This window comes from Chiloscyllium plagiosum, unplaced genomic scaffold (genome assembly GCF_037043375.1).
Source record: "Chiloscyllium plagiosum isolate Xiang-an unplaced genomic scaffold, Cpla_swu_hap1 HiC_scaffold_15, whole genome shotgun sequence".
NCBI classification, from domain to species: Eukaryota; Metazoa; Chordata; class Chondrichthyes; order Orectolobiformes; family Hemiscylliidae; genus Chiloscyllium; species Chiloscyllium plagiosum.
The window spans coordinates 41,570,317-41,591,671 of NW_028270153.1; the positions used below are offsets into that span (position 1 = coordinate 41,570,317).

Below are 21,355 nucleotides of genomic sequence, written 5' to 3' on the forward strand. Positions count from 1 at the left end.
TTGCAAACCTCCTTATGGTCTAAAAAAAACATCACTCTGTTTCCTGACACTCAATCAATTTTGTATCCATGCTGCTACTATCACTTTGACTGCATGAGCTTTAACTTTGTCCAGACAATGCAATGTGAAAGTTTATTAGATGTGTTTGGAAGTCTGTATGCACTGCATAGGACTGATCAGCTGTGATCTTATTGAATAACATGGCAGGTTTGAGGAGACAAATAGCCCACTACTGCTCTTAAACCTTATATTCCAACATCAACATTACTGTCAACAAAAAAATTGGCAAATTACTTCAACATGAATTTCTCTTAAATTCCAACTGGTTTTCCTTAATAAATCCACATTTGCCCAAATTATTAGTCATTTTATCTTCGGTCCAACCCGTCCATGCCGCCTAGTTATCCCAAACCAATCTATTCCCACCTGGCAGCACCCAGCCCATATCCCTCCAAACCTTTCCTATTCATATACCCATCCAGATGCCTTTTAAATGTTGCAATTGTACCAGCCGCCACCACTTCCTCTAGCAGCTCATTCCATACACCTACCACCCTCTGCGTGAAAAGTTGCCCCTTAGGTCTCTTTTATATCTTTCCCCTCTCACCCTAAACCTATGTTCTCTAGTTCTGGACTCCCCCACCCCAGGGAAAAGACTTTGTCTATTTATCCTATCCATGCCCCTCATGATTTTATAAATCTCTGTAAGGTCACCCCTCAGCCTCCGACACTCCAGGGAAAACAGCCCCAGCCTGTTTAGCCTCTCCCTATAGCTCAATTCCTCCAACCCTGGCAACAATCTTGTAAATCATTTCTGAACCCTTTCAAGTTTCACAACATCTTTGTGATAGGAAGGAGACCAGAACTGCACACAATATTCCAATAGTGGCCTAACCAATGTCCTTTACAGCTGCAACATGACTTCCCAACTCCTGTACTCAATACTCTGACCAATAAAGAAAGCATTAAAAAATTGCCTTCTTCACAATCCTATCTACCTACGACTCCACTTTCAAAGAGCTATGAACTTGCACTCCAAGGTCTCCTTCTTCAGCAACACTCCCTCGGACCTTACCATTAAGTGTATAAGTCCTGCTAAGATTTGCTTTCCCAAAATGCAGCACCTCCCATTTATCTAAATTGAACTCCACCTGCCACTTCTCAGCCCATTGGCCCATCTGATCAAGATCATGTTGTAATCTGAAGTAACCTCTTTGCTGTCCACTACACCTCCAATTTTGATGTCATCTGCAAACTTACTAACTGTACCTCTTATGCTCACATCCAAATCATTTATATAAATGATGAAAAATAGTGGACCCATCACCGATCCTTGTGGCACTCCATTGGTCACAGGCCTCCAGTCTGAAAAACAACCCTCCACCACCACCCTCTGTCTTCTACCTTTGAGCCAGTTCTGTATCCAAATGGCTAGTTTTCTCTGTATTCCATGAGACCTAATCTTGCTGACCAGTCTCCCATGGGAACCTTGTTGAATGCCTTGCTAAGTCCATATAGATCATGTCCAGCACTCTGCCCTCATCAATGCTCTTTGTTACTTCTTCAAAAAACTCAATCAAGTTTGTGAGACATGATTTCCCATGCATAAAGCCATGTTGACTATCCCTAATCAGTCCTTGCCTTTCCAAATACATGTACATCCTGTCCGTCAGAATTCCCTCCAACAACTTGCCCACCACCAACATCAGGCTTACTATCTATAGTTCCCTGGCTTGTCCTTATCACCTTTCTTAAAGAGTGACACCATGTTAGTCAACCTCCAGTCTTCTGGTACCTTACCTGTGACTATCGATAATACAAATATCACAGTAAGAGGCCCAGCATTCACTTCCTTGTCTTCCCACAGAGTTCTCGGGTACACCTGCTCAGGACCTGGGGATTTATCCACCTTTATCTGTTTCATGACATCCAGCACTTCCTCCTCTGTAATCTGGACATTTTACAAGATGTCACCATCTATTTCCCTACATTCTATATCTTCCATGTCCTTTTCCACAGTAAATACTGATGCAGAATACCATTTAGTATCTGCCCCATATCCTGTGGCTCCACACAAAGGCCGCCTTGCTGATCTTTGAGGGGACTTTTCTCTCCTTAGTTACCCTTTTGTCCTTAATGTATTTGTAAAAACCCTTTGGATTCTCCTTAACTCTATTTGCCAAAGCTATCTCATGTCCCCTTTTTTCCCTCCTGATTTCTCTCTTAAGTATACTCCTACTTCCTTTATACTCTTCGAAGAATTCACTTGATCTATCCTGTCTGTACCTGACATATGCTTCCTTCTTTTACTTAACCAAAACCTCAATTTCTTTAGTCATCCAGCATTCCCTATACCTACCAACCTTTCCTTTCACCCTGACAGGAATATACTTTTTCTGGACTCTCGTTATCTCATTTCTGAAGGTTTCCTACTTTCCAGTTACTCTCACTTCTATCCATTTTCTTGGATGTGTCACATCTGGTATTGGCAATCAGACAGCCTATCCAAAACTCCATCTTGCTCAGTTTTAAACCCTTCAAGTATCTGAACTACCTTCTCTTTCACCATGACCTCCCCAGCACCTTTTCCCTTGTTACCATAACACCTCAGCCTTTTGCCCTAACTCCATTTGTAACTCCCCTTTTTTGTCCTTAATCTGTTCCACCCTTCCTTTTACTGTTTATATCATATTCGTTTACCTTCTTTATTAGCTGTCAGTCTGAATTCAAGTTCTCTCTTTGCTTCTATTCAATGTATTTCACTTCCTTTTTGAACCTTCTATCGTCAATGTACTTCTCTGTTATATTATCTGTGTGACAGCTGAATTAAGCACACTCTCTCTTTTCAAAGTTAAAAATCACACAACACCAGGTTATAGTCCAACAGGTTTAATTGGAAGCACACTAGCTTTCATCAGGTGAAGGAGCGGTGCTCCGAAAGCTTCCAATTAAACATGTTGGACTATAACTTGGTGTTGTGCGATTTTTAACTTTGTACACCCCAATCCAACACCGGCATCTCCAAATCATCTCTCTTTTCATCTTAGTCTCTTTTGTTATTCAAGAAGTTCTGGGTTAATTCACTGTGCCTTTTCACTTGATAGGGTAATACTTTGTCTGTTCCTGAAATATTTGTGCTAATCTTTGGATCTGGCCCAGGTTCATTCTGACTGTAATGAAGTTGGCTTTCCCTCATTTATTTATTCTTATTCTGAATAGTTCTTTGTCCTTTTACATAACCAAACTAAACCATATTGGATATTGATCACTGTCCCCTAAAAGTTCTCCTACCGACACTTGATCCACTTGACCCATCTCATTCCTAAGAATCAGGTCTAGTAGTGCATTCTCTCTGAATGATTTGGAGATGCTGGTGTTGGACTGGGGTGTACAAAGTTAAAAATCATACAACACCAGGTTATAGTCCAACAGGTTTAATTGGAAGCACTAGCTTTCGGAGCACTGCTCCTTCATCAGGTGGTTGTGGAGGACACAATTGTAAGACGCAGAATTTATAGCAAAAGTTGACAGTGTGATGTAACTGAAATTATACATTGAAAAATACCTTGATTGTTTGCTAAGTCTCTCATCTGTTTGAATGACCATGAGAATTTCACTTCTTTCATATGTAAATCACAAAACATTTTTTAGAAGTTACATTCTCAGGTTAACTGTAACAATTGGTGTCAGCACAGATAAGATGTTGAAGGTGTTAGCCCCCTGTGTTCCCTGTCTGTGCCATAATGTTTAGACTGATTCTAACCTAAAAAATGAGTTAAAAGAGTCTTACATGGATTCATGCAGTTTTTGAGCAAAGTACAATGTAACTCTGCAAGTACAAATTGTGTGTGTGTGTGTGTGAGTGTAAAGGGGTCTAAGTCTGTGAGAGGGTGCATGTGTGTGTTTGCGTGTCTGTAGGAGTATGTGTATGTGTCTGTGGTGGGGGATTGTGAGTGTCTGTGACAGAGAGTGTATGTGTGTGTGTATAAAGTGTCTAAGTCTGTGAGAGGATGCATGCGTGAGTGTGGGAGTGTGTGTGTCTGGGGTGGGGGGTTGTGAGTGTGAGAGAGAGTGTGTATATATATATATATATATATATATAGATATATATGTGTGTGCGTGTGTGCAAAGGGGTCGAGGTCTGTGAGAGGGTGCATGTGTGAGTGACAATAGAACACAGAGGCTAACACCTTCAACATTTTGGTAAAAATAATGACTGCAGATGCTGGAAACCAGATTCTGGACTAGTGGTGCTGGAAGAGCACAGCAGTTCAGGCAGCATCCGAGGAGCAGTAAAATCGACATTTCGGGCAAAAGTCCTTCATCAGGAATAAAGGCAGAGAGTCTGAAGCGTGGAGAAATAAGCTAGAGGAGGGTGGGGATGGAGAAAGAAGCATAGAGTACAATAGGTGAGTGGGGGAGGGGATGAAGGTGATAGGTCGGGGTGGGGGGAGGATGGAGTGGATAGGTGGAAAAGAAGATAGGCAGGTGGGACAAGTCATGGGGACAGTGCTGAGCTGGAAGTTTGGAACTGGGGTGAGGTGGGGGAAAGGGAAATGAGGAAACTGTTGAAGTCCACATTGATGCCCTGGGGGTTGAAGTGTTCCAAGGCAGAAGATGAGGCGTTCTTCCTCCAGGCGTCTGGTGGTGAGGGAACGGCGGTGAAGGAGGCCCAGGACCTCCATGTCCTCAGCAGAGTGGGAGGGGGAGTTGAAATGTTGGGCCACAGGGCGGTGTGGTTGATTGGTGCGGGTCTGGGCTCACACCAATTGTTACAGTTAACCTGAGAATTTAACTTTTAAAAAAAGTTTTGTGATTTACATATGAAAGAAGTGAAACTCTCATGGTCATTCAAACAGATGAGAGACTTAGCAAACAATCAAGGTGTTTTTCAATGTATAGTTTCAGTTATATCACACTGTCAACTTTTGCTATAAATTCTGTGTCTTACAATTGTGTCCTCCACAACCACCTGATAAAGGAGCAACGCTCTGACAGCTAGTGCTTCCAATTAAACCTGTTGGACTATCACCTGGTGTTGTGTGATTCTTAACTCCTCTCTGAATGGACTACAGATAAACTGCTGTAGAGAAGTTTTCTGAACACACTCTAAGAACCCGTGCCCCTCTTTATCCTTTACTCTATTTTGACTCTGATCTATATTTAGATAATCCAAGTCTCCCATTATAATCCCTGATTCCACAGTAGTTCCAAATACAACAAACTCTTGATCATCCTCTCTCACTCCTCCTGAAGTGTCTCAGTTACCTTGTCACACCTCTCCAATCATATCTAACACAGAGGAAATTATTTAAGGTTGTTAGAGATTAGTCATTTCAGTCACAGAACATTGCTGCGGGAGTTTATCATGCAGGTCTCCGATCTCAACAGTGCTTTGGCTATTTGATTATGATCTTTCACTCATCATTGTATCAAATGATTATTGATGATTGCACATTGCTTACTTTACTATTTATAACTCATCAGATAATGAATTAACTCATGCCCACATGTAACAGGATTGCAGCTACATCAGACTTAGGTTAAGAAGGGACAAGTATCAAGCAATGACCATTTCCAAGAGAAAATAACTATCTTTCCTTGACATTCAATAGCTTAACTAATTTCTATATCAACAAACCCTAGAGATTACTCCTGACCAGAAACTTAACTGAATCAACGATATAAATCCCTGTGACTACAAGAGCAAGTCAGACGCTGGGAATTTTGCAGCAACTCGCCTCCTGACTCTCCAAAGCTTGTTCACCATCTACAAGGTACAAGAAACAAGAATGTGATTGAGTTGTCTCCATTTTCTTGGATGAGTGCAACTCTAACATCATTCAAGAAGTTCAACACCATTTGGGACAAAGCTGCTTATTTGATTAGCACTCCATCCAATACCTTAAATATTCACTCCCTGTGCCATTATGCATTGTGTCTGCAGTGCATGCCACTTTCAGACTGCATTGCAGTAACTCACCAAAGATCCTTCAACTACACCTTCCAAACTTTCAACCTTTACTGCCAAAGAGAATAAGGATGAATACAACCATCAGCTATTTCCCCCAACTATCCTGGGGGAAATAACTAAAACACTATCCTGTCTTGGAATTATATCAGCATTACCTCAGTAACACAGCTTGCTTTATATTAACACTATGGTTGTACCTAATGCACTATGGGCTGTAGTGAATGATTTTAAAAGGTCATCATTGTCAAACTTCCTTCCAATTGGCATAATCCAATCACTTTTCCATCCTCCAAATCATGTAATGCACTCCTAAACAATACTCTCCCAATCATTTCTCTCCAACACTATTCCCAGCCACCACTACATCACTTTCCCCTCTCCTGATCTCCCCCACCTTGCATACATTGTCATTATGGAAATCCTAATCTTCTCTTAAGTAAAGTCACTTAAGGCAACTTAAAACCAATGTCTTCTGGTTATTGATCCATTCTGTGACTTGGAAAGGCTTGGCCAGGATTCAACCACAGAACACCTTGCATTATCATTCAATGAATGTCCCAAAATGGGAAATGTACCCTTCGAACAAATTCGTTTTGATCAGTTCTGTCAGGCTAACAGTACTTCTTGCTTTTGTTTCAGTCCAGTTAACTGACTCCTGCAGTTGGTGTTGAAAATTGTAAATCGCATTAAAAGATCATACATGGTGCAACAAAGTAAGTTTTCTACTGATGGTCACAAGGAAAATTATTGCTCATGCTATATTCAAATTACATTTTCGAAATCATAACAATTGAAGCTTATGGTGCAATAGTTTGGTCTTTTCAGAGGATTTTCTTGAATCATTCTCTTTAAAGTTTCTTTTTTAAAAAATGATCTGATGAAGATTTGTGTAATTTTGTCTGAACCAAAAGCTGAAAACATAGCCTTCATGAAAGTATTCATAAAAGTATTTGCCCTGGCATGACTTCATTCTTCATTCATGTTTGGCCAACATTCTATGACAGTTAAATGCTACTCCGGAGAGAAAAGAAACTCCTTTTTTAAAGGAATATTTTTCTTGTTGCATTTCTTTAATTAAAACGAATCCAGGAGTGTCAAAATCTTTGGAATATCCAGAGCAATGGGAGATATTGTTTGAAATCAAATATACACTTTAAGAAAAATGTATTTAAACAAATAAAGTCATTGATTTGCATTAGTGGAATATTATAGCATATCATGCTGGTATTACTTGGAACTTTGAGTTTTCATATTATTTGTTGATTATACTATTATTCACACCCCACTCAGTTCCAACTCTTTGGTGTTTTAATGGCAAACTGCATCGTGGTTACAGGATAGTTTTGTTGCATGTATTTATTTCAAGAGGAATGAGATACTGTAACACTAATGGAATAAATATATTTTCATTCTGTCACTCTGGAATAAATACAATTTCTAGTCATCAAAGTCAAGAGAAGAACAGAAGAGTACCAAGAATATCTAATCTAAATGAATAATCAAACCAGATGGTTAAAATGCTTTAATGTTGAAAGAGATAAAACCAAAGATCTCACCTCTCGGTCAAGTCCAGCAGCTACAGTAACAATATCCCCATTCTCACTGTTGATGGTGAACATATTTGGTGATGGGCTGATTGGAGACTGGGACAAGATTCGATATCTCACCATACCATTGGCTGTAGTTGGGTCATCAGCATCATTGGCAGTTACTGTCATGACATATGAACCTAACAATAAAGAGTACATGAGTGCCAGTAATATTTTCCCATATTCATTACAAATTAAAATTTTTAATCAACCGCATTAATCATTAAGCATTTAAAATTTTACAAGATCCCAGAAAATGCATGCTAAATTGTTGATTACATTATTTAATTTAGCCATGTTCTCCGTGAATTTTGCACTGTATAAAATCTACACATTAATTTTATTTATTGCTAACTGCGACATCAGACCTGAGGTTTCAACCTACTCTGCCATGAAATCAGTTAAAACAAACAATAATTTCAAAACATTAATGGGTAGTAATTGCACAAAACTACTTAGAGGACAAAACTCCCTTCTGTATTACAGGAAGTCTCCAGGTGGCATTGACCACAGATTTGGACTAAAAATTCATCTCTCTCCAATGTGCTTTTTACAGCCACTAAAATCACAATGGAAGCCACATTTATGAAATGTTTCAGGTCTGTACTCAAATAGAAAAACATTCTAATCACGTGTGTCGCAGAGTAGAATCTAAGGAAAGCCGTGCAGTGCATTTGTTTCATATACCAGTATCGAAAACCTAGAAGCTGCTTATACCTGTTTTAAGCTCACAATGCTATTGTCTGAGGGCAAATAGATTACTGTGTGAATCACTTTCTTTGGGTGTGCAACAAAAGCAGTATCCAGTAACCTCCATGATGGAATGGGGACAGAGAACAGATTAAAGTCAAGGTTTGAGACTGTACCACAACCATTTATACTGATATCATTCAGGCACATTTTTAAAAATCCAAACAGCATTCTCATCGTACAGGATTCAATTGAGGATTAGTGGCCACTGGTCAAATCCCTAATAGAGTTCCATCCTGAAGAAGCTTAATTTGATTAAGGAAAGTATTAGTGGATGTCATCCGTGACTCAGTTGACCACCCATAAATGGAACAGCATTGTGCACAATACTGACTACACTTCAAAAATAATACATGGGTTTTAAATCACTTCTGGACACCCTGAAGTCATGAAAGATGCTATTTAAAACCATAGTTGGGATTTTCTCAGTTTTTTGCAGATCAAGTCTAAGCTGGTTATTGAGATAAGAAAGCCTGCCGGAATTTCCAGCAATCAGCAGGTAATTGGCTATTAGTGGGCTTTTTTGCCAGAATTCCAGACCATGGAGCTGGAAGTCCTATCTGGCTGGAGTGACCGGCAAATCGAAGGTCAGCAGCTCCAGAACTCTGCAATGACAGAGCAGAGGACCTGGCTGTTGCAGTTCTACCTCGTGGTCTCCCAGATGGTGAATCACTGACAAGAAAGGCAGGTCCTGTTTAGGGGACATTCTGAGGTTGCAGCTGATGGGGTTAGGATGGCATACGGGTCAAAAATGAGAGCCAGGCTGTGATTGTTGGCAGCTATCCCCCTGACCTTAGTCTTCAACAAGCTGGTAAAAGATTGAAGGAAACTCAACATCCCTGCCCAACCCACTCAAACTGATATTCCTTCCACATTGATTTACCATTTGGCTATGTCAACATTTTATTGTTTCCCTTGGAGTTGAAATCATTCAACAATAGGAGGATGAGGACATTAAGTGATCATCACATGAATATTTTAGGCTCATAAATGGTGACAGTGCAGGAAAGCCAAGCTTTGGTTCCTGTCTAGAAATTAATACCTGTTGTGGTGGGAAGACAGCAGGAACCTCACTGATGCTAACATGCCAATTGGCTTCTCAACCTTACATCTGGATCAGTGGTGCTGGAAGAGCACAGCAGTTGGATGCTGCCTGAACTGCTGTGCTCTTCCAGCACCACTGATCCAGAATCTGGTTTCCAGCATCTGCAGTCATTGTTTTTACCTCCTTCTCAACCTTACACCTTGCTCACCCACTCCTTTTTATCAAGATTTCAACTCGTCTTTTTTATATACAGTATGTTAAAAACAACTAATCTGGACTTTATCAAGCCCTAGCCTAATTGAATTACAAAACTATAATGCATTCCATGTTTGCTTCACTAATCTATCATTAGTTCTGCACACCACAATTTGAACACAAGATTAAATGAGACAAGATGACTAAATAAAGACTATTGACTGAATCAACGGAATAAAACAAAAGACAATTGCATCAAATAATCACAGTATTTTATTTCTTCCAATACAATAATATAAGATCCTTTGATCCATATTCCCCATTGCTCACATACATACACTGCTTCAGCAGTGCAAGTGGATGTCAAGAGTTTGAATTGGTCTACAAAATTATTACTAATGTTTATTAAAAACCTGAACTTCAACCTTGTTACTTCATATAAATCAGTACAAAAATACAACTCTATGCCCTAAAGTATTAATTTCACAGCCCTTTAAATCACTATTCAATTATGAAACTAATTCAAGTTATAATTGGCTTTCCACTCAAATCAGTGAGGCCAAAAATTTAAACCTTTTAATTTTCAAATGAATTTTAAGTACCAAGTTGCATCAGTGCATTAGCCCATGTTATTATTTCCTTGGGAGGATATGTTATAAATACCACAACAGTTATTCACTATTTGAGTAATGGAATAGGGTGGTGATAAACTGCTAAAAAAAATGTCCTGGTTAATCTCCAGCTAATATGTCTTCAAAATATAAGCTCTACTGGCAAAGTATTCATCAATCCACAGAAATAAGTAACATTAAACGGACAAATTCTTATTTCTGATCATAATATCACAGCCATCTCCTTTTCTTTGACTTTGCCAGTTGTTTGTCTGTAATTGTGTCGACACATGAACTGGGATTACATCTATCCCAATCAAAGATATTGGTTAGCTTTTCAGAAGGGTTTGTGTGTCAATTAGATTGAACAGCAAGAAAGAGGAAACAATGAAAACTGAAAATACTTTTGCACAAATTTGTGCAGCACTCTTAGAGGCATTGTTACACTGCTTCCATATCACATTAGTTCCTAAAAGTCCCAAATATTGTTTACAGGAAAGAAAATTACATTGTTTTAATTAGTGTAAAGATTTGTCAAGTTCTTATCTTGCACTGAGATAATTTATTAATAAGATTGAGTTTTACAATATGATTTAATATTTTAAATAACTCTGTAATGCTGAAAGACACATACTTTAATGGAAACTGATGTTTTCCTTCAAAAAAATAAACAATTTGCCTTCAAATATTTGTTTTTATCTCCCAGGTCTAACAACCAGTCTCAGACCTCTGCTGTTGCTTCTCAGCGCACAATTATTAATAGGTGAACAGGATGTAACAAAGGTGAACTTTTCATTGTCTTGCCGCTGTCCCAGTTGAATAGATTCCACTGAGCACCTTCCACTGATGACACAATTGAAAGTGAGAGCTCTCTTTGCTGCGCAGCAAGGACATGATATATTCAAAATGTATTGCTAATATCGTGTTGCTGATTTTTAAAAAATAATTTTTGTTCAATATGTAGATTTTAAGGAAACAAATTTAAAGCTTAAGCCTTAAGTTTTTTTATGTACATATAAATCAGGACCAGGAGCTGGCCATTCAGCCCTTTGAATCTGTTCCACCATTACATAAGATAATGGCTGATCTGATTGTGGGTTAAATTTCACTATTTTTGCTACTCCCAATACACTGTTTATATTGTCATTCAAGAACCCACTTGCTTATGGTTTAAAAATATGCAGTGATCCTGCCTAATGAAGATAGTTACTAAGTCACATGGTACAATGCAATTATAAGCATCAAAATAAGTCTTTTATACTTTTAAAATAAGTGATTACTTTAAAATTAGGTGAACAAAGTGATTCTATTTTTTAAAAACTTAAAAACAATACATCAAAGTAACCTATGTTATTTGGATAATGGTTTCATTTCATAAATTGCAGAATTATATGCTATTCACTGTACTGTTTAGATTCTGTTATACTGTATTACCAATGATACTACTAGATTGCTATTTCAGTGACAGTGTCACTCTCAGATATGCATTATTATCAAGGTATCAAGGTTTAAAAATGCTCTCTTGAAGATGAGCAAGTCTTCTGGATGTTAAGTTACATATTACTCAACATGGGAACAATATTCCTTTAGAAAAAGCAAATAGCACAGCTAAAAAATATAGAAGATATTTGATAAGGCTTAGTGATTTACCAAAATGTAAACTGACTTAATTTTGTACATGATTTGGAGGTCCGGTGTTGGACTGGGGTGGACAAAGTAAAAAATCACACAACACCGGGTTATGGTGTTTTTTTTACTTAATTCTGTACAATTTAAGGAGCAAAAGGACCACTGGCTGGTTCTCACAAATTCAAGACATGATTTTTCAGAAGGTTTTAGCTCACGTTGTTTCTACGACTTTATTGAAAATAAAAGGAAAGATTAGACATGGCAGTGTGAAGATTGGCACATTGCTAAGTTTGTTACATTTGTTACCAGGCTTCATATCTGTCTACCTTATCTTTGAGAAGCCAGTTCAGAGAAACAGAAAATAAGGAGGAAAAATGGAGTTCAGGAACACATAAATAACATTTATTAGTTATTCAGTTTATTAGATGAGATCATGTAAGATCAAACCAGAAATGACGACCAAACTGAGAGAAATGCAAGTGAAAATAAGAGAGAAAATAAGTGTTCAGAATTAGATCAAATGTAAAGTTTTCTTCTGAAGTTGTCTTTCATATGCATCTTGGATGACAATATGTTCAGCATTTTATCACTTTAGGGAGCACCAATAAATCTGTACAAAATGAAAATATTCACTCGTCCTTTCCTTGATGTCAATTTCTCAATAGTTGAGGCCAAAGGGAGTCCCTTTTGTTTGTAACTAATCACTCATGAATATTTAAGAAGAAATTTGAGTAATAGCTCAAGCAGGAAATAATCTGCAATTAGAACAAGCATCTTTCACATCTGTATCTATTTTTTTTCTACAAAATTCAAATTATTCCCAGCAAGGGAAGAGATAATCTTTGCTGTATACCAGAAAACATTCCAAAATAAAGCAGAACACCACTTGGTTGTAAAATTTTTTAAAAATTCATAAAATACTTCAACTCATTATACAATTTTTACAAGTTTGAAACTCTACACAGTGTTAAAAGGATGTCACAGCAAAATGTGCCAAATTAATGATATTCATGCCCATGAGATCATGTAGTTGGAGAACAAGACTTATAATTTGTAAACTTATTCCACTAGCAAGCTTTTAACCCTTAAAGCGTTAATTGTACTAAATAAATAAGTCCTTTTAACCAGAAAATGAGCAAATACTAATGTAAGATCCCAATCTTTTGAAATTCATTTGTTTCCTTGGTGGACTCAAAGTCCAATCAAATATCCGAACAGTAAAAATAAAGTTCATATTATTAAGACAAATAAAATGACTATTCAATTTCAACATTGGAATACCTTTAATTCAAATGAAAAGATTCTTCAGTGCAATTTTAACACTCAAATTAACTTTTATCAGGCTACAAAAGGTACATTTCAAACAATTAAAAACACATTTGTTTCTATTAGCTAATTTATCCTTTTTTTTCTAACTACGCAAGCTGTTCCGTAAATGAAACAAATAGAAAAAAGGAGACTGCTCTTGGCAAATCCAGACATTGATTTGCCTAATGTGATGCCATGATTTATGGCTCTTGATGAGGCTTGTTTAGGATTTGGATCAGAGCTATAATTAGTCCTTCAATGTAATTTAACCCTGTACCCAAAATAAGATGCAAATGTTTTCAATCAGATCATTAATACCAACATTTCTAACAAAATTAAATCTACAATATTTTAATCACTGTTCAAAAGTGCCTCAAATCCTTAGCTTATATTGTTTATTATACCCACATTAAGTGTATATCTGGTTATTTGGAAAGGAATTGGTGGCAGTTCCAAAGTCGCAGAAGACAGCAGCAAAGAAAATGTTTAGGTCTGAGAGTTGATCAAATTATGTTTGGAGGTTGGACAAAAATTGGAACAGGTCAAGGAAAATCATTAGCAATAATTTTATGAATCCCTAAAGTTCTACAGTGATAGACAACAATAGAAGACTAAGGAGGGAACTAATAGAGATCTTTAAAGATTATGAAAGGGTTTGATAAGATAGACATGGAAAAGATATTTCTACTTATGAATGGGACAGATATATGGAATACCAAGCACCAGGTCCTCGCAGACCAGTGGTCCAGGGTCCAGGGCTCTACAGAGCCACATGAGCTTGTCTTAGAATGGGGCTGCTGGGTTAGGATTGGGGGCATTTTCTTGGGTATTGGAGGAGCCAGGGTGCTGGTTTAGGATGAGATTGCTGTGCCTGGCTCACGAATGGGATTACTGTACTCGGGCCAACACAGGCTGGTCAGGAGCCAAGGGTGGGGACTTGGATCCAGTCAGTAGCGGAACTTGAGCCAATGATTTCTGCCCCTCTTCCTGCCTAGCACAAAGGGAATATCACTGTGGCTGTCAGAGCTGAATCACCTCAACTCCAAGACAGGAGTTCTCCAGGTCAAACCATCTTCAGTTGCTCAAGCAATGCCCTTCTCTACATTGTAAGGCTAGAAGTGGAGACATTGATTGATGATTGCACAATGTTCAACACCATTCATGACACCTCACACATACTGAAGCAGTATATTGAAACACTCCATACCGCATGCATCAAGACCTGGACAATATCCAATTTTAGGCTGATAAGTGACAAGTATCAAAGGAATCATAGAATCCTTTGAAGCAGGCCAGTCAGCCCATCAAGTCCACACTGATCCTCTGATGAGTATTCCACCCAGACCCAGCTCTTATTATCCCTGTAATTCTGCATTTTCCACGGCTAATCCACCTAACCGACACATCATTAGACAATGGGAGGAACCTGGAGGACCCGCAAGAAACCCATACAGACATGCAGAGAATTTGTAAACTCCACACAGATAATCGTCCAAGGAGGGGAATCAAACCCGGGTCCCTGGCACTATGAGCCATCATGCCGCCCCATCACTGAGCCACTGTGTCAACACTCAAGTGCTAGGGAATAACAATCTTAAACAAGAGAAAATTCAAATCATCCCTTCATATTCAATGGCATTACCATCACTGAATCACTCATGATCAACATTCTGGAGGTTACTACTGGCCAGAAACTGAACTGGATCAGCCCGAGAAATATAATGGCTACAAGAGCAAATCAGAGGCTAGATGCAGTGATTTACTCACATCCTAGATATCCAATAACCATCCAAGGCATAATGGTAGGACTGTGACAGAATATTCTCCATCTGTCAGAATGGGTGCAGCTCCAAGTAAATGCATGAATCAAGACAATACAACTGGCTTGATTAGTACTTCATTCACCACCTTCAACATTCACTCCCTCCATCATCAATGCATCAGACAGTAGAGTATATCATTTACAAGTAACTCATCAAGGATCATCAAATAGCATCTTCCAAACCTGTGGCCTCTACCATCTCAAAGGACAAGGGAACATGGGTACATCACCACCCACAGGTTCCCCTCCAAGCCACTCATGATCACAACTTGGAACTATTACACTGTTCCTTCAGTATTGCTAGGTCAAAATCCTGGAACTCTCTAAAAGTACTGTGAATGTCCCTACACATGGACGACTGTGGTAGTTCAAGAAGTTAGGTCACGGCACCTTCTCCAGGGCAATAAGGATGGACAATAAATGCTATTCTCGTCAGAGATGCCCACATCCTATGAAAAATATGTAAAAATCTAACAGGGGTTTCAGGAGATACTTATTTCCCCAAAAATAGAAATCATGATCACAGGGAGTAATTGAGATGAATAATATATGAGATGAATAATATACTTGCATTTGAGGGAAGCCAGGCAAGCATATGCTAGAGAAGTAAATGCAAGGATATGTTGATGGGATTTGCAGAAAAGAAGCTGGAGAAAGTTCATGTGAAGCAGAAATATTGGCATGCACTGTTGGACCAAATAACTTGTTTTTGTATTATAAATAATTTGAAATATAACAGTGCAACAAAGTCAAAAATGTTTTAGAAAGTCTGTGAATAATACCTTTGAAATGTATTGCTTACAACAATATAAAATAGAAATAATATGAATCAAAGTGCCATGGAATGTATAAACAGAGCATCAGTTTTACTCTTTTCTCATATATTTCATGTCTTAAGGAAGGTCTCCTGTGCCATATGTTAAAATCCAGTGAAGACATAATTGGCTATTTTAAAGTTTTGTCAAAGTTGATCTGTAGTCACCACCTGGCACAAATGGTATGCACATTTACTGATATTCTTTAACCTAAGGTTCAGGTAAAGAACTCAGGTTGGTACTGTCACCTGTGACCTTGAAGTCTAATATTCTGTGATGTTTAGAAAAAACATTATATTGTTAAGTTACACAAATGGATTTTAAAACTTTTAAATCAAAAGCCACTGATCATACAAATGGCAGTGACTTTTTTTTTGGGTTAATCATTTCTCAATTTACCTGGTTTTGATCCTTCAGCCACACTCCCGTTGTACACATGGTTCACAAACTCTGGTCTGTTATCATTCATATCAATAACATTGATGTAAAGGTCAATTGGGTTTTCCACCTTGTTTCCATTCATGTCAACTGCATGTGCTCTCAGCTGTAAACACAGAAGCCAAGATATGGTCAAAGCTATTTATGTAACTTATACAGTCCAGCAAATCCCAAAAGACCATTTCACACAAGAGGTATCAAACATCAAGAATCAGTGATGGGTGTTATTATCAATCATATGCCTCACAGGAAAGTGAAACCATATTTGGCAAAATGCTAGTTAGAATCACAAGGGTCCATTTGAGTTTGTACAATATTACAGATTCAGACTAAATTTCCATTGTATAGTGCACTAGATCTTAAGTTAATTACAGATGAAAGAAACATTTTTTTTCTGTCTGAATTATTTTCATCCAGGAATATTTTAGAGTCTCTTCACTGTAACATCCAAATGATTCTTAAATGATACCAAGATTTTCAATTCCACTGTTCTATCCATTAGTCTTTTCCATGCATTGGTCACTTTTATGTAATTAGATTATCTTGTGTAAGTCCTAAATGAATTTGTTAAAACTCAGAACTGTTCTATTTGGATGTCCTCAAAAAAAACTTAGCTCACGTTACAATACCATTATTTTAATGAGACTAATCTGCAAGAGGAAGCTGTATTTCAGAGATCTGGACTGAAGGCATGGATTCTCTTAGGAATGTATTAAATGGTGCTACAGATACCTTTCAGAATTAGCATCCAGAATTCTATTCTGTTGGACTCTCTGTGCTGGAGAATTGACCAGATATCCTCTGACAAAAGCAAATGGCTTGCCTTGTATGCTGAATAATAAGTCATAATTATCTGGGACTGACAATTGACAATAGGACATTATAAAATGCAACGTAAGTATTAGCTGCATCATTCTGCTTTCTCATAGTCATCTGGAGTTTCTTTCAGTCTCCAATTCACTGAAGGCAAAAGGGTTTTTGAGAATACGACACATTAAAATACTGCAATATTACTCAAAAAGCTTCTAAGTTATGAGAAAAATTAACAGAAAATCAAAAATGCCGTAAGTTAAATGACATAATGTAACAAGCTGGAAGTGTACAAAATTATGAAAATCAGCACAGCAATTCTTTAGAACAGAGGGACATTGCAGCATTAGGAATGAGTTTGGCTGTGGCTAGCATTTAAGATTTGGATTCACATTTCTTTTGCAAATCTTCAAAAAAATTGCAACTCTTCCAATTTGCATAATCTTGGCACACTAAATGAGGTGTGGGTTCTCAGCAGAATTACCAGTCTCCAAAGATACTCAGCAACAAAATATCAGCTGTTTGGTGCTGGCACCTTGGCCATGGCTTTCCTCAGAGCTATTTCTGTTCACTGTCTTAATCATTAAAATTGTGGCAGAACTTTTGTTCACATGTGTGAATGGGATTTCCAACAAAGCTACATTGGTAATGCTGGAACAGCTCTGAGAAAACCCATAGTTAGGTCCTATTTCTGTAAATGTATGAGGCTAGGCATGCATGTGTAAGAAACGCATATTCTTTCCTAAAGCTTAGAAACAGGAGGCTGGAAGAACACAGCAAGTCAGGCAGCATCAGGAGGTGGAGAAGTCACCGCTTCGGGTAAAATCTTTCTTCGGAACTAGGCGTGGGGGTAGGGGGAGCTACAGTAAAGAAGGGGAAGTGGGAGTGGGGTGGGGAGAGTGGCGGAATGGTGAGGTAGTGATAGGTGGACACAGTAGTGGGTACGCCCTAGTTGGTCGATGAGAAGGATGAATCCAGTTGGTAGTTGGAAGAAAGGGTTGCTAGATGGAACGGAAGTGGGGAGATGGATATGGAAAGGGCGTCAGGGGATGGGTGAGAAGGTTATTTAAAATTGGAGAACTCAATGTTAAGTCCTCCAGGCTATAGGCTGCCCAGGTAGAAGATGAGGAGTTGTTCCTTCAATTTGCAGTCTGATTCACTGCAGCAATGGAGGAGGCTGAGGATGGACATGGTGGAGAGGGAGTGGGAGGGGACAGGGGAATTAAAATGGGCAGTGACTGGGAGGTCGGGGGCTGTTTTGGGCCAGGTGAAGATGCTCGGCGAAACGGTCACCTAGTCTACGTTTGGTCTCACTGATGGAGAGAAGACCACATCGGGAGCACTGGATGTACTAGACTAAGTTGGAAGAGATGTCCAACTAGACGAGGTTCCAAGAGATGACACTGTCTCATCTGAAAAGACTGTTTGGGGCCCTGGATGGAAAGAGGTGGTGCATAGGTAGGTGTTGTATCTTTATCATTTACAGAGGAAGGTACCGGGGGCTATTGGAGCAGTCGGTGGGGAGTGTGAAGTGAACCAAGGACTATTGGATGGAGCAGTCCTTGTAGAAGGCAGAAAGGAGCGAGATGGGGAAGGTGTTCTGGGTGGTGGGGTCTAATTGGAGTTGGTGCAAATGTTTGAGGATGATGCATTGGATGCGGAGGTGGGGGAGTGAAAAGTGAGAACAAGGGGCATACTATTATTATTATTGGGGTCATTTAGAGCAGTGGAGTGGGGAATGGAGGAAGTGTGGTGAGGGCTGTCTGGATGACGGGGGAGAAAGAATGTTCTTTGAAATAGGAGGATGTGTGGAAGTGGATCATCCCCTCATCAGAGCAGATGCAATAAAGACGGAGAAATTGGGAAAACAGGATGGAATTTTTACAGGAATTTTTATGGGGTGGGTGGAGGTATAGTCCAGGTAGTTATAGGAGTCTGTGGGTTTATAGTAAATGTCAGTCTGTAACTGTCTCAGGAGATGGAAACGGAGAGGTCAAGAAAAGGAAGGAAGGTGTCCGAGATAGACCACATGAATTTGAGGGCGGGGTGGAAGTCGTGGGTGAAGTTGATGAACTGCTCTACTTCAGCGTGGGTGCAGGATTCAGCACCGATATAGCCATTGATGTAATGGCAGAAGAATTGGGGCACAGTGCATGTGTAGGCACTGAACAGGACTGTTCAACATGGTTGACAAGGAGGCAGGCATTGCTTGGCACCATGCAAGTGTCCACGGCCACCCCTGGATTTGGAAAAGGTGGAAAGAGTTGAAGGAAAGGTTATTGACAGTGAGGACAAATTCCACGAGGTGGAGGGTGTTATTGGCTGGTGGGATGGGGGGAGAAAGTGGATTGGATGGGTCTGTTGGAGAGGAAAAAACTGAGGGCCTGCAGGCCATCATTGTGGGGTATGGATGTGCATAAGGACTGCACGTCCATAGTAAGGATGAAATGCTGGGGCCAGGAAATTGGAAATTTCCAAAGAAGTGGGTGGCAGGTTTGTGTCGCAGATGTAGGTGGGAAGTGCCTGGACCAAGGGGATCCAGAGGGAGGGAATTGCTGTCTATCACCCCCCTCCCCCTTTCTGGCTTCTTACCCCCGATCTCTTTACTGCTGACTGTGTAGCTCCCCCTACTCCCACCCCCAAATCCGAAGAAGGGTTACACCTGAAACGTTGACCTCTCCACCTCCTGATGCTGCCTGGCTTGCTGTGTTCTTCCAGCCTCCTGCTCATCTACTTTAGATTCCAGTATCTGCAGCTTTTTGTCTCTTTCCTAAAGTTTCCTTTTCTCTTTCCAGGAAGAGACTTTATAGTCTATAACCTTTCCAGAGCTTTTCCTGCTTGACTGCTGGTGATGCAGCATAAACACCATTTCCACAGGCGGCACAGGAAATTTCAGACATCTGTTTTTCTTTAAAAAGTGAATAAAGTTAATCCTCAGTCATTACCTATCCATGATATAAGTACATGCATCAACTTTGACAGACACCAAGGCGACAATGCTCAGTGACTCCACCACAAAAATGAATGGCAGTGGCCTAGTGGCATTATCACTGGAGTGTTAATCCAGAAACCGAGGTAGATTGCAATGTAGATTTTATTGTCATGTGTACTCGAGTACAGGAGCACAGTGAAAATTGTACAAAGTCATCATTCTCCAGCGCAAACTTCGGGTATAAAAGACAAGATTAAAAACAGAAGCAGAAGTAAAAGAAACAGCCAAAAGAAAAGGAAACGTCCAGATCACTCCCCTGCCTCTGCCATGAGGCCTTGCCACCAGAAAAACACCACAAAGACCATCCCTTGGCCTATAAACACTCAGGTGCCCCCAAGACCTTGCACACTGCCCCAGTGGAAATGCCACCTCCTCCGCTGTCAGGTACCTGGGCCCACCATCGCCGCTGGAACCTTGTTGTCATTCTTTGACAGCATCCTGTCTCCACTGCCATTATCATCGCCATCGCCACTATGAGTCCTCTGAAGCTGCCGGGTCCGGAAATGGGCTCTATGCTGGGCCCACCACACCAAAGCAGCCATTGCCTTGTTCTGTTTACATAGCTGCCTCCTGGTACCACCATTTCAGAAAAGAAACTCACTGCCACCGACATTCTGGGGAGGAACCGCCCCCACTGTAACCAACATTCTGGGAACTAATTGTCCCCACCATCACTGACATTCTGGGAAGGAACCATCTTCACTGCTACTGACATTCTGGGAAGATACTGCCCCCACTGCTGCCAAAATTCCAGGAAGATACTATCTCCACTGCTGCCAACATTTCAGAAAGGAAGCGCCCCCCCACCACTACCAACATTCAGGGAAGCAACCCACCGACATTCCGGGAAGAAATCGCCCCTGACATTCCAGGAAGGAACCAACCCCACCATAACCAACATTCTGGGAAGGAACTGCCCCCATGCCCCCTAACATTTCGGGAAGGAACTGACCCCACCGATACCAACATTCCAGGAAGGAACTGCCCCCACTGACATTCCAGGAAGGAACTGCCTCTGCATTCCCCCATCGTCCAACATTCCAGAAAGGAACTGCTCCCACCACGAATGGCATTCCGGGAAGGAACTGCTCTCCTGCCAACATTCCAGGAAGGAACTGCCCCCACCAACATTCCGGGAAGAAACTGCCCCCACTGCTACCGACAAAAGGGAAAAACAAAGAGCAGAAGTAAAAGAAAGAGAGTGAAGAAAAGAAAGGCAGATGGAAGCTGGGTTTGGATCCTGCCAGGGCAGATGGTAGAAGTTAAATTCAATAAAATTTACCCTCCATCTGCATCTTCTTACAATGATCTGCATCTGGGCAATCTGAGAAAGTAAATCTGGAAAATATTCATTCTGTGGCATCACAGGTACCTACT

At 39.9% G+C, this 21,355-nt stretch overlaps 1 protein-coding gene across 2 annotated transcripts in view; it reads right to left on the minus strand.

Annotated features, from left to right (window-relative positions):
- The window catches only part of LOC122560076 (cadherin-4-like), a 673,208-nt gene that overhangs the window by 115,334 nt on the left and 536,519 nt on the right, over nucleotides 1-21,355 (minus strand). For both annotated transcript variants that reach the window (XM_043710292.2, XM_043710293.2), the window contains 2 exons: nucleotides 16,138-16,282; nucleotides 7,531-7,703 (listed from right to left, as the gene is read on the minus strand). In XM_043710292.2, the coding sequence (XP_043566227.1) occupies nucleotides 7,531-7,703; nucleotides 16,138-16,282 (318 nt within the window). The remainder of the gene's footprint in view (nucleotides 1-7,530; nucleotides 7,704-16,137; nucleotides 16,283-21,355) is intronic.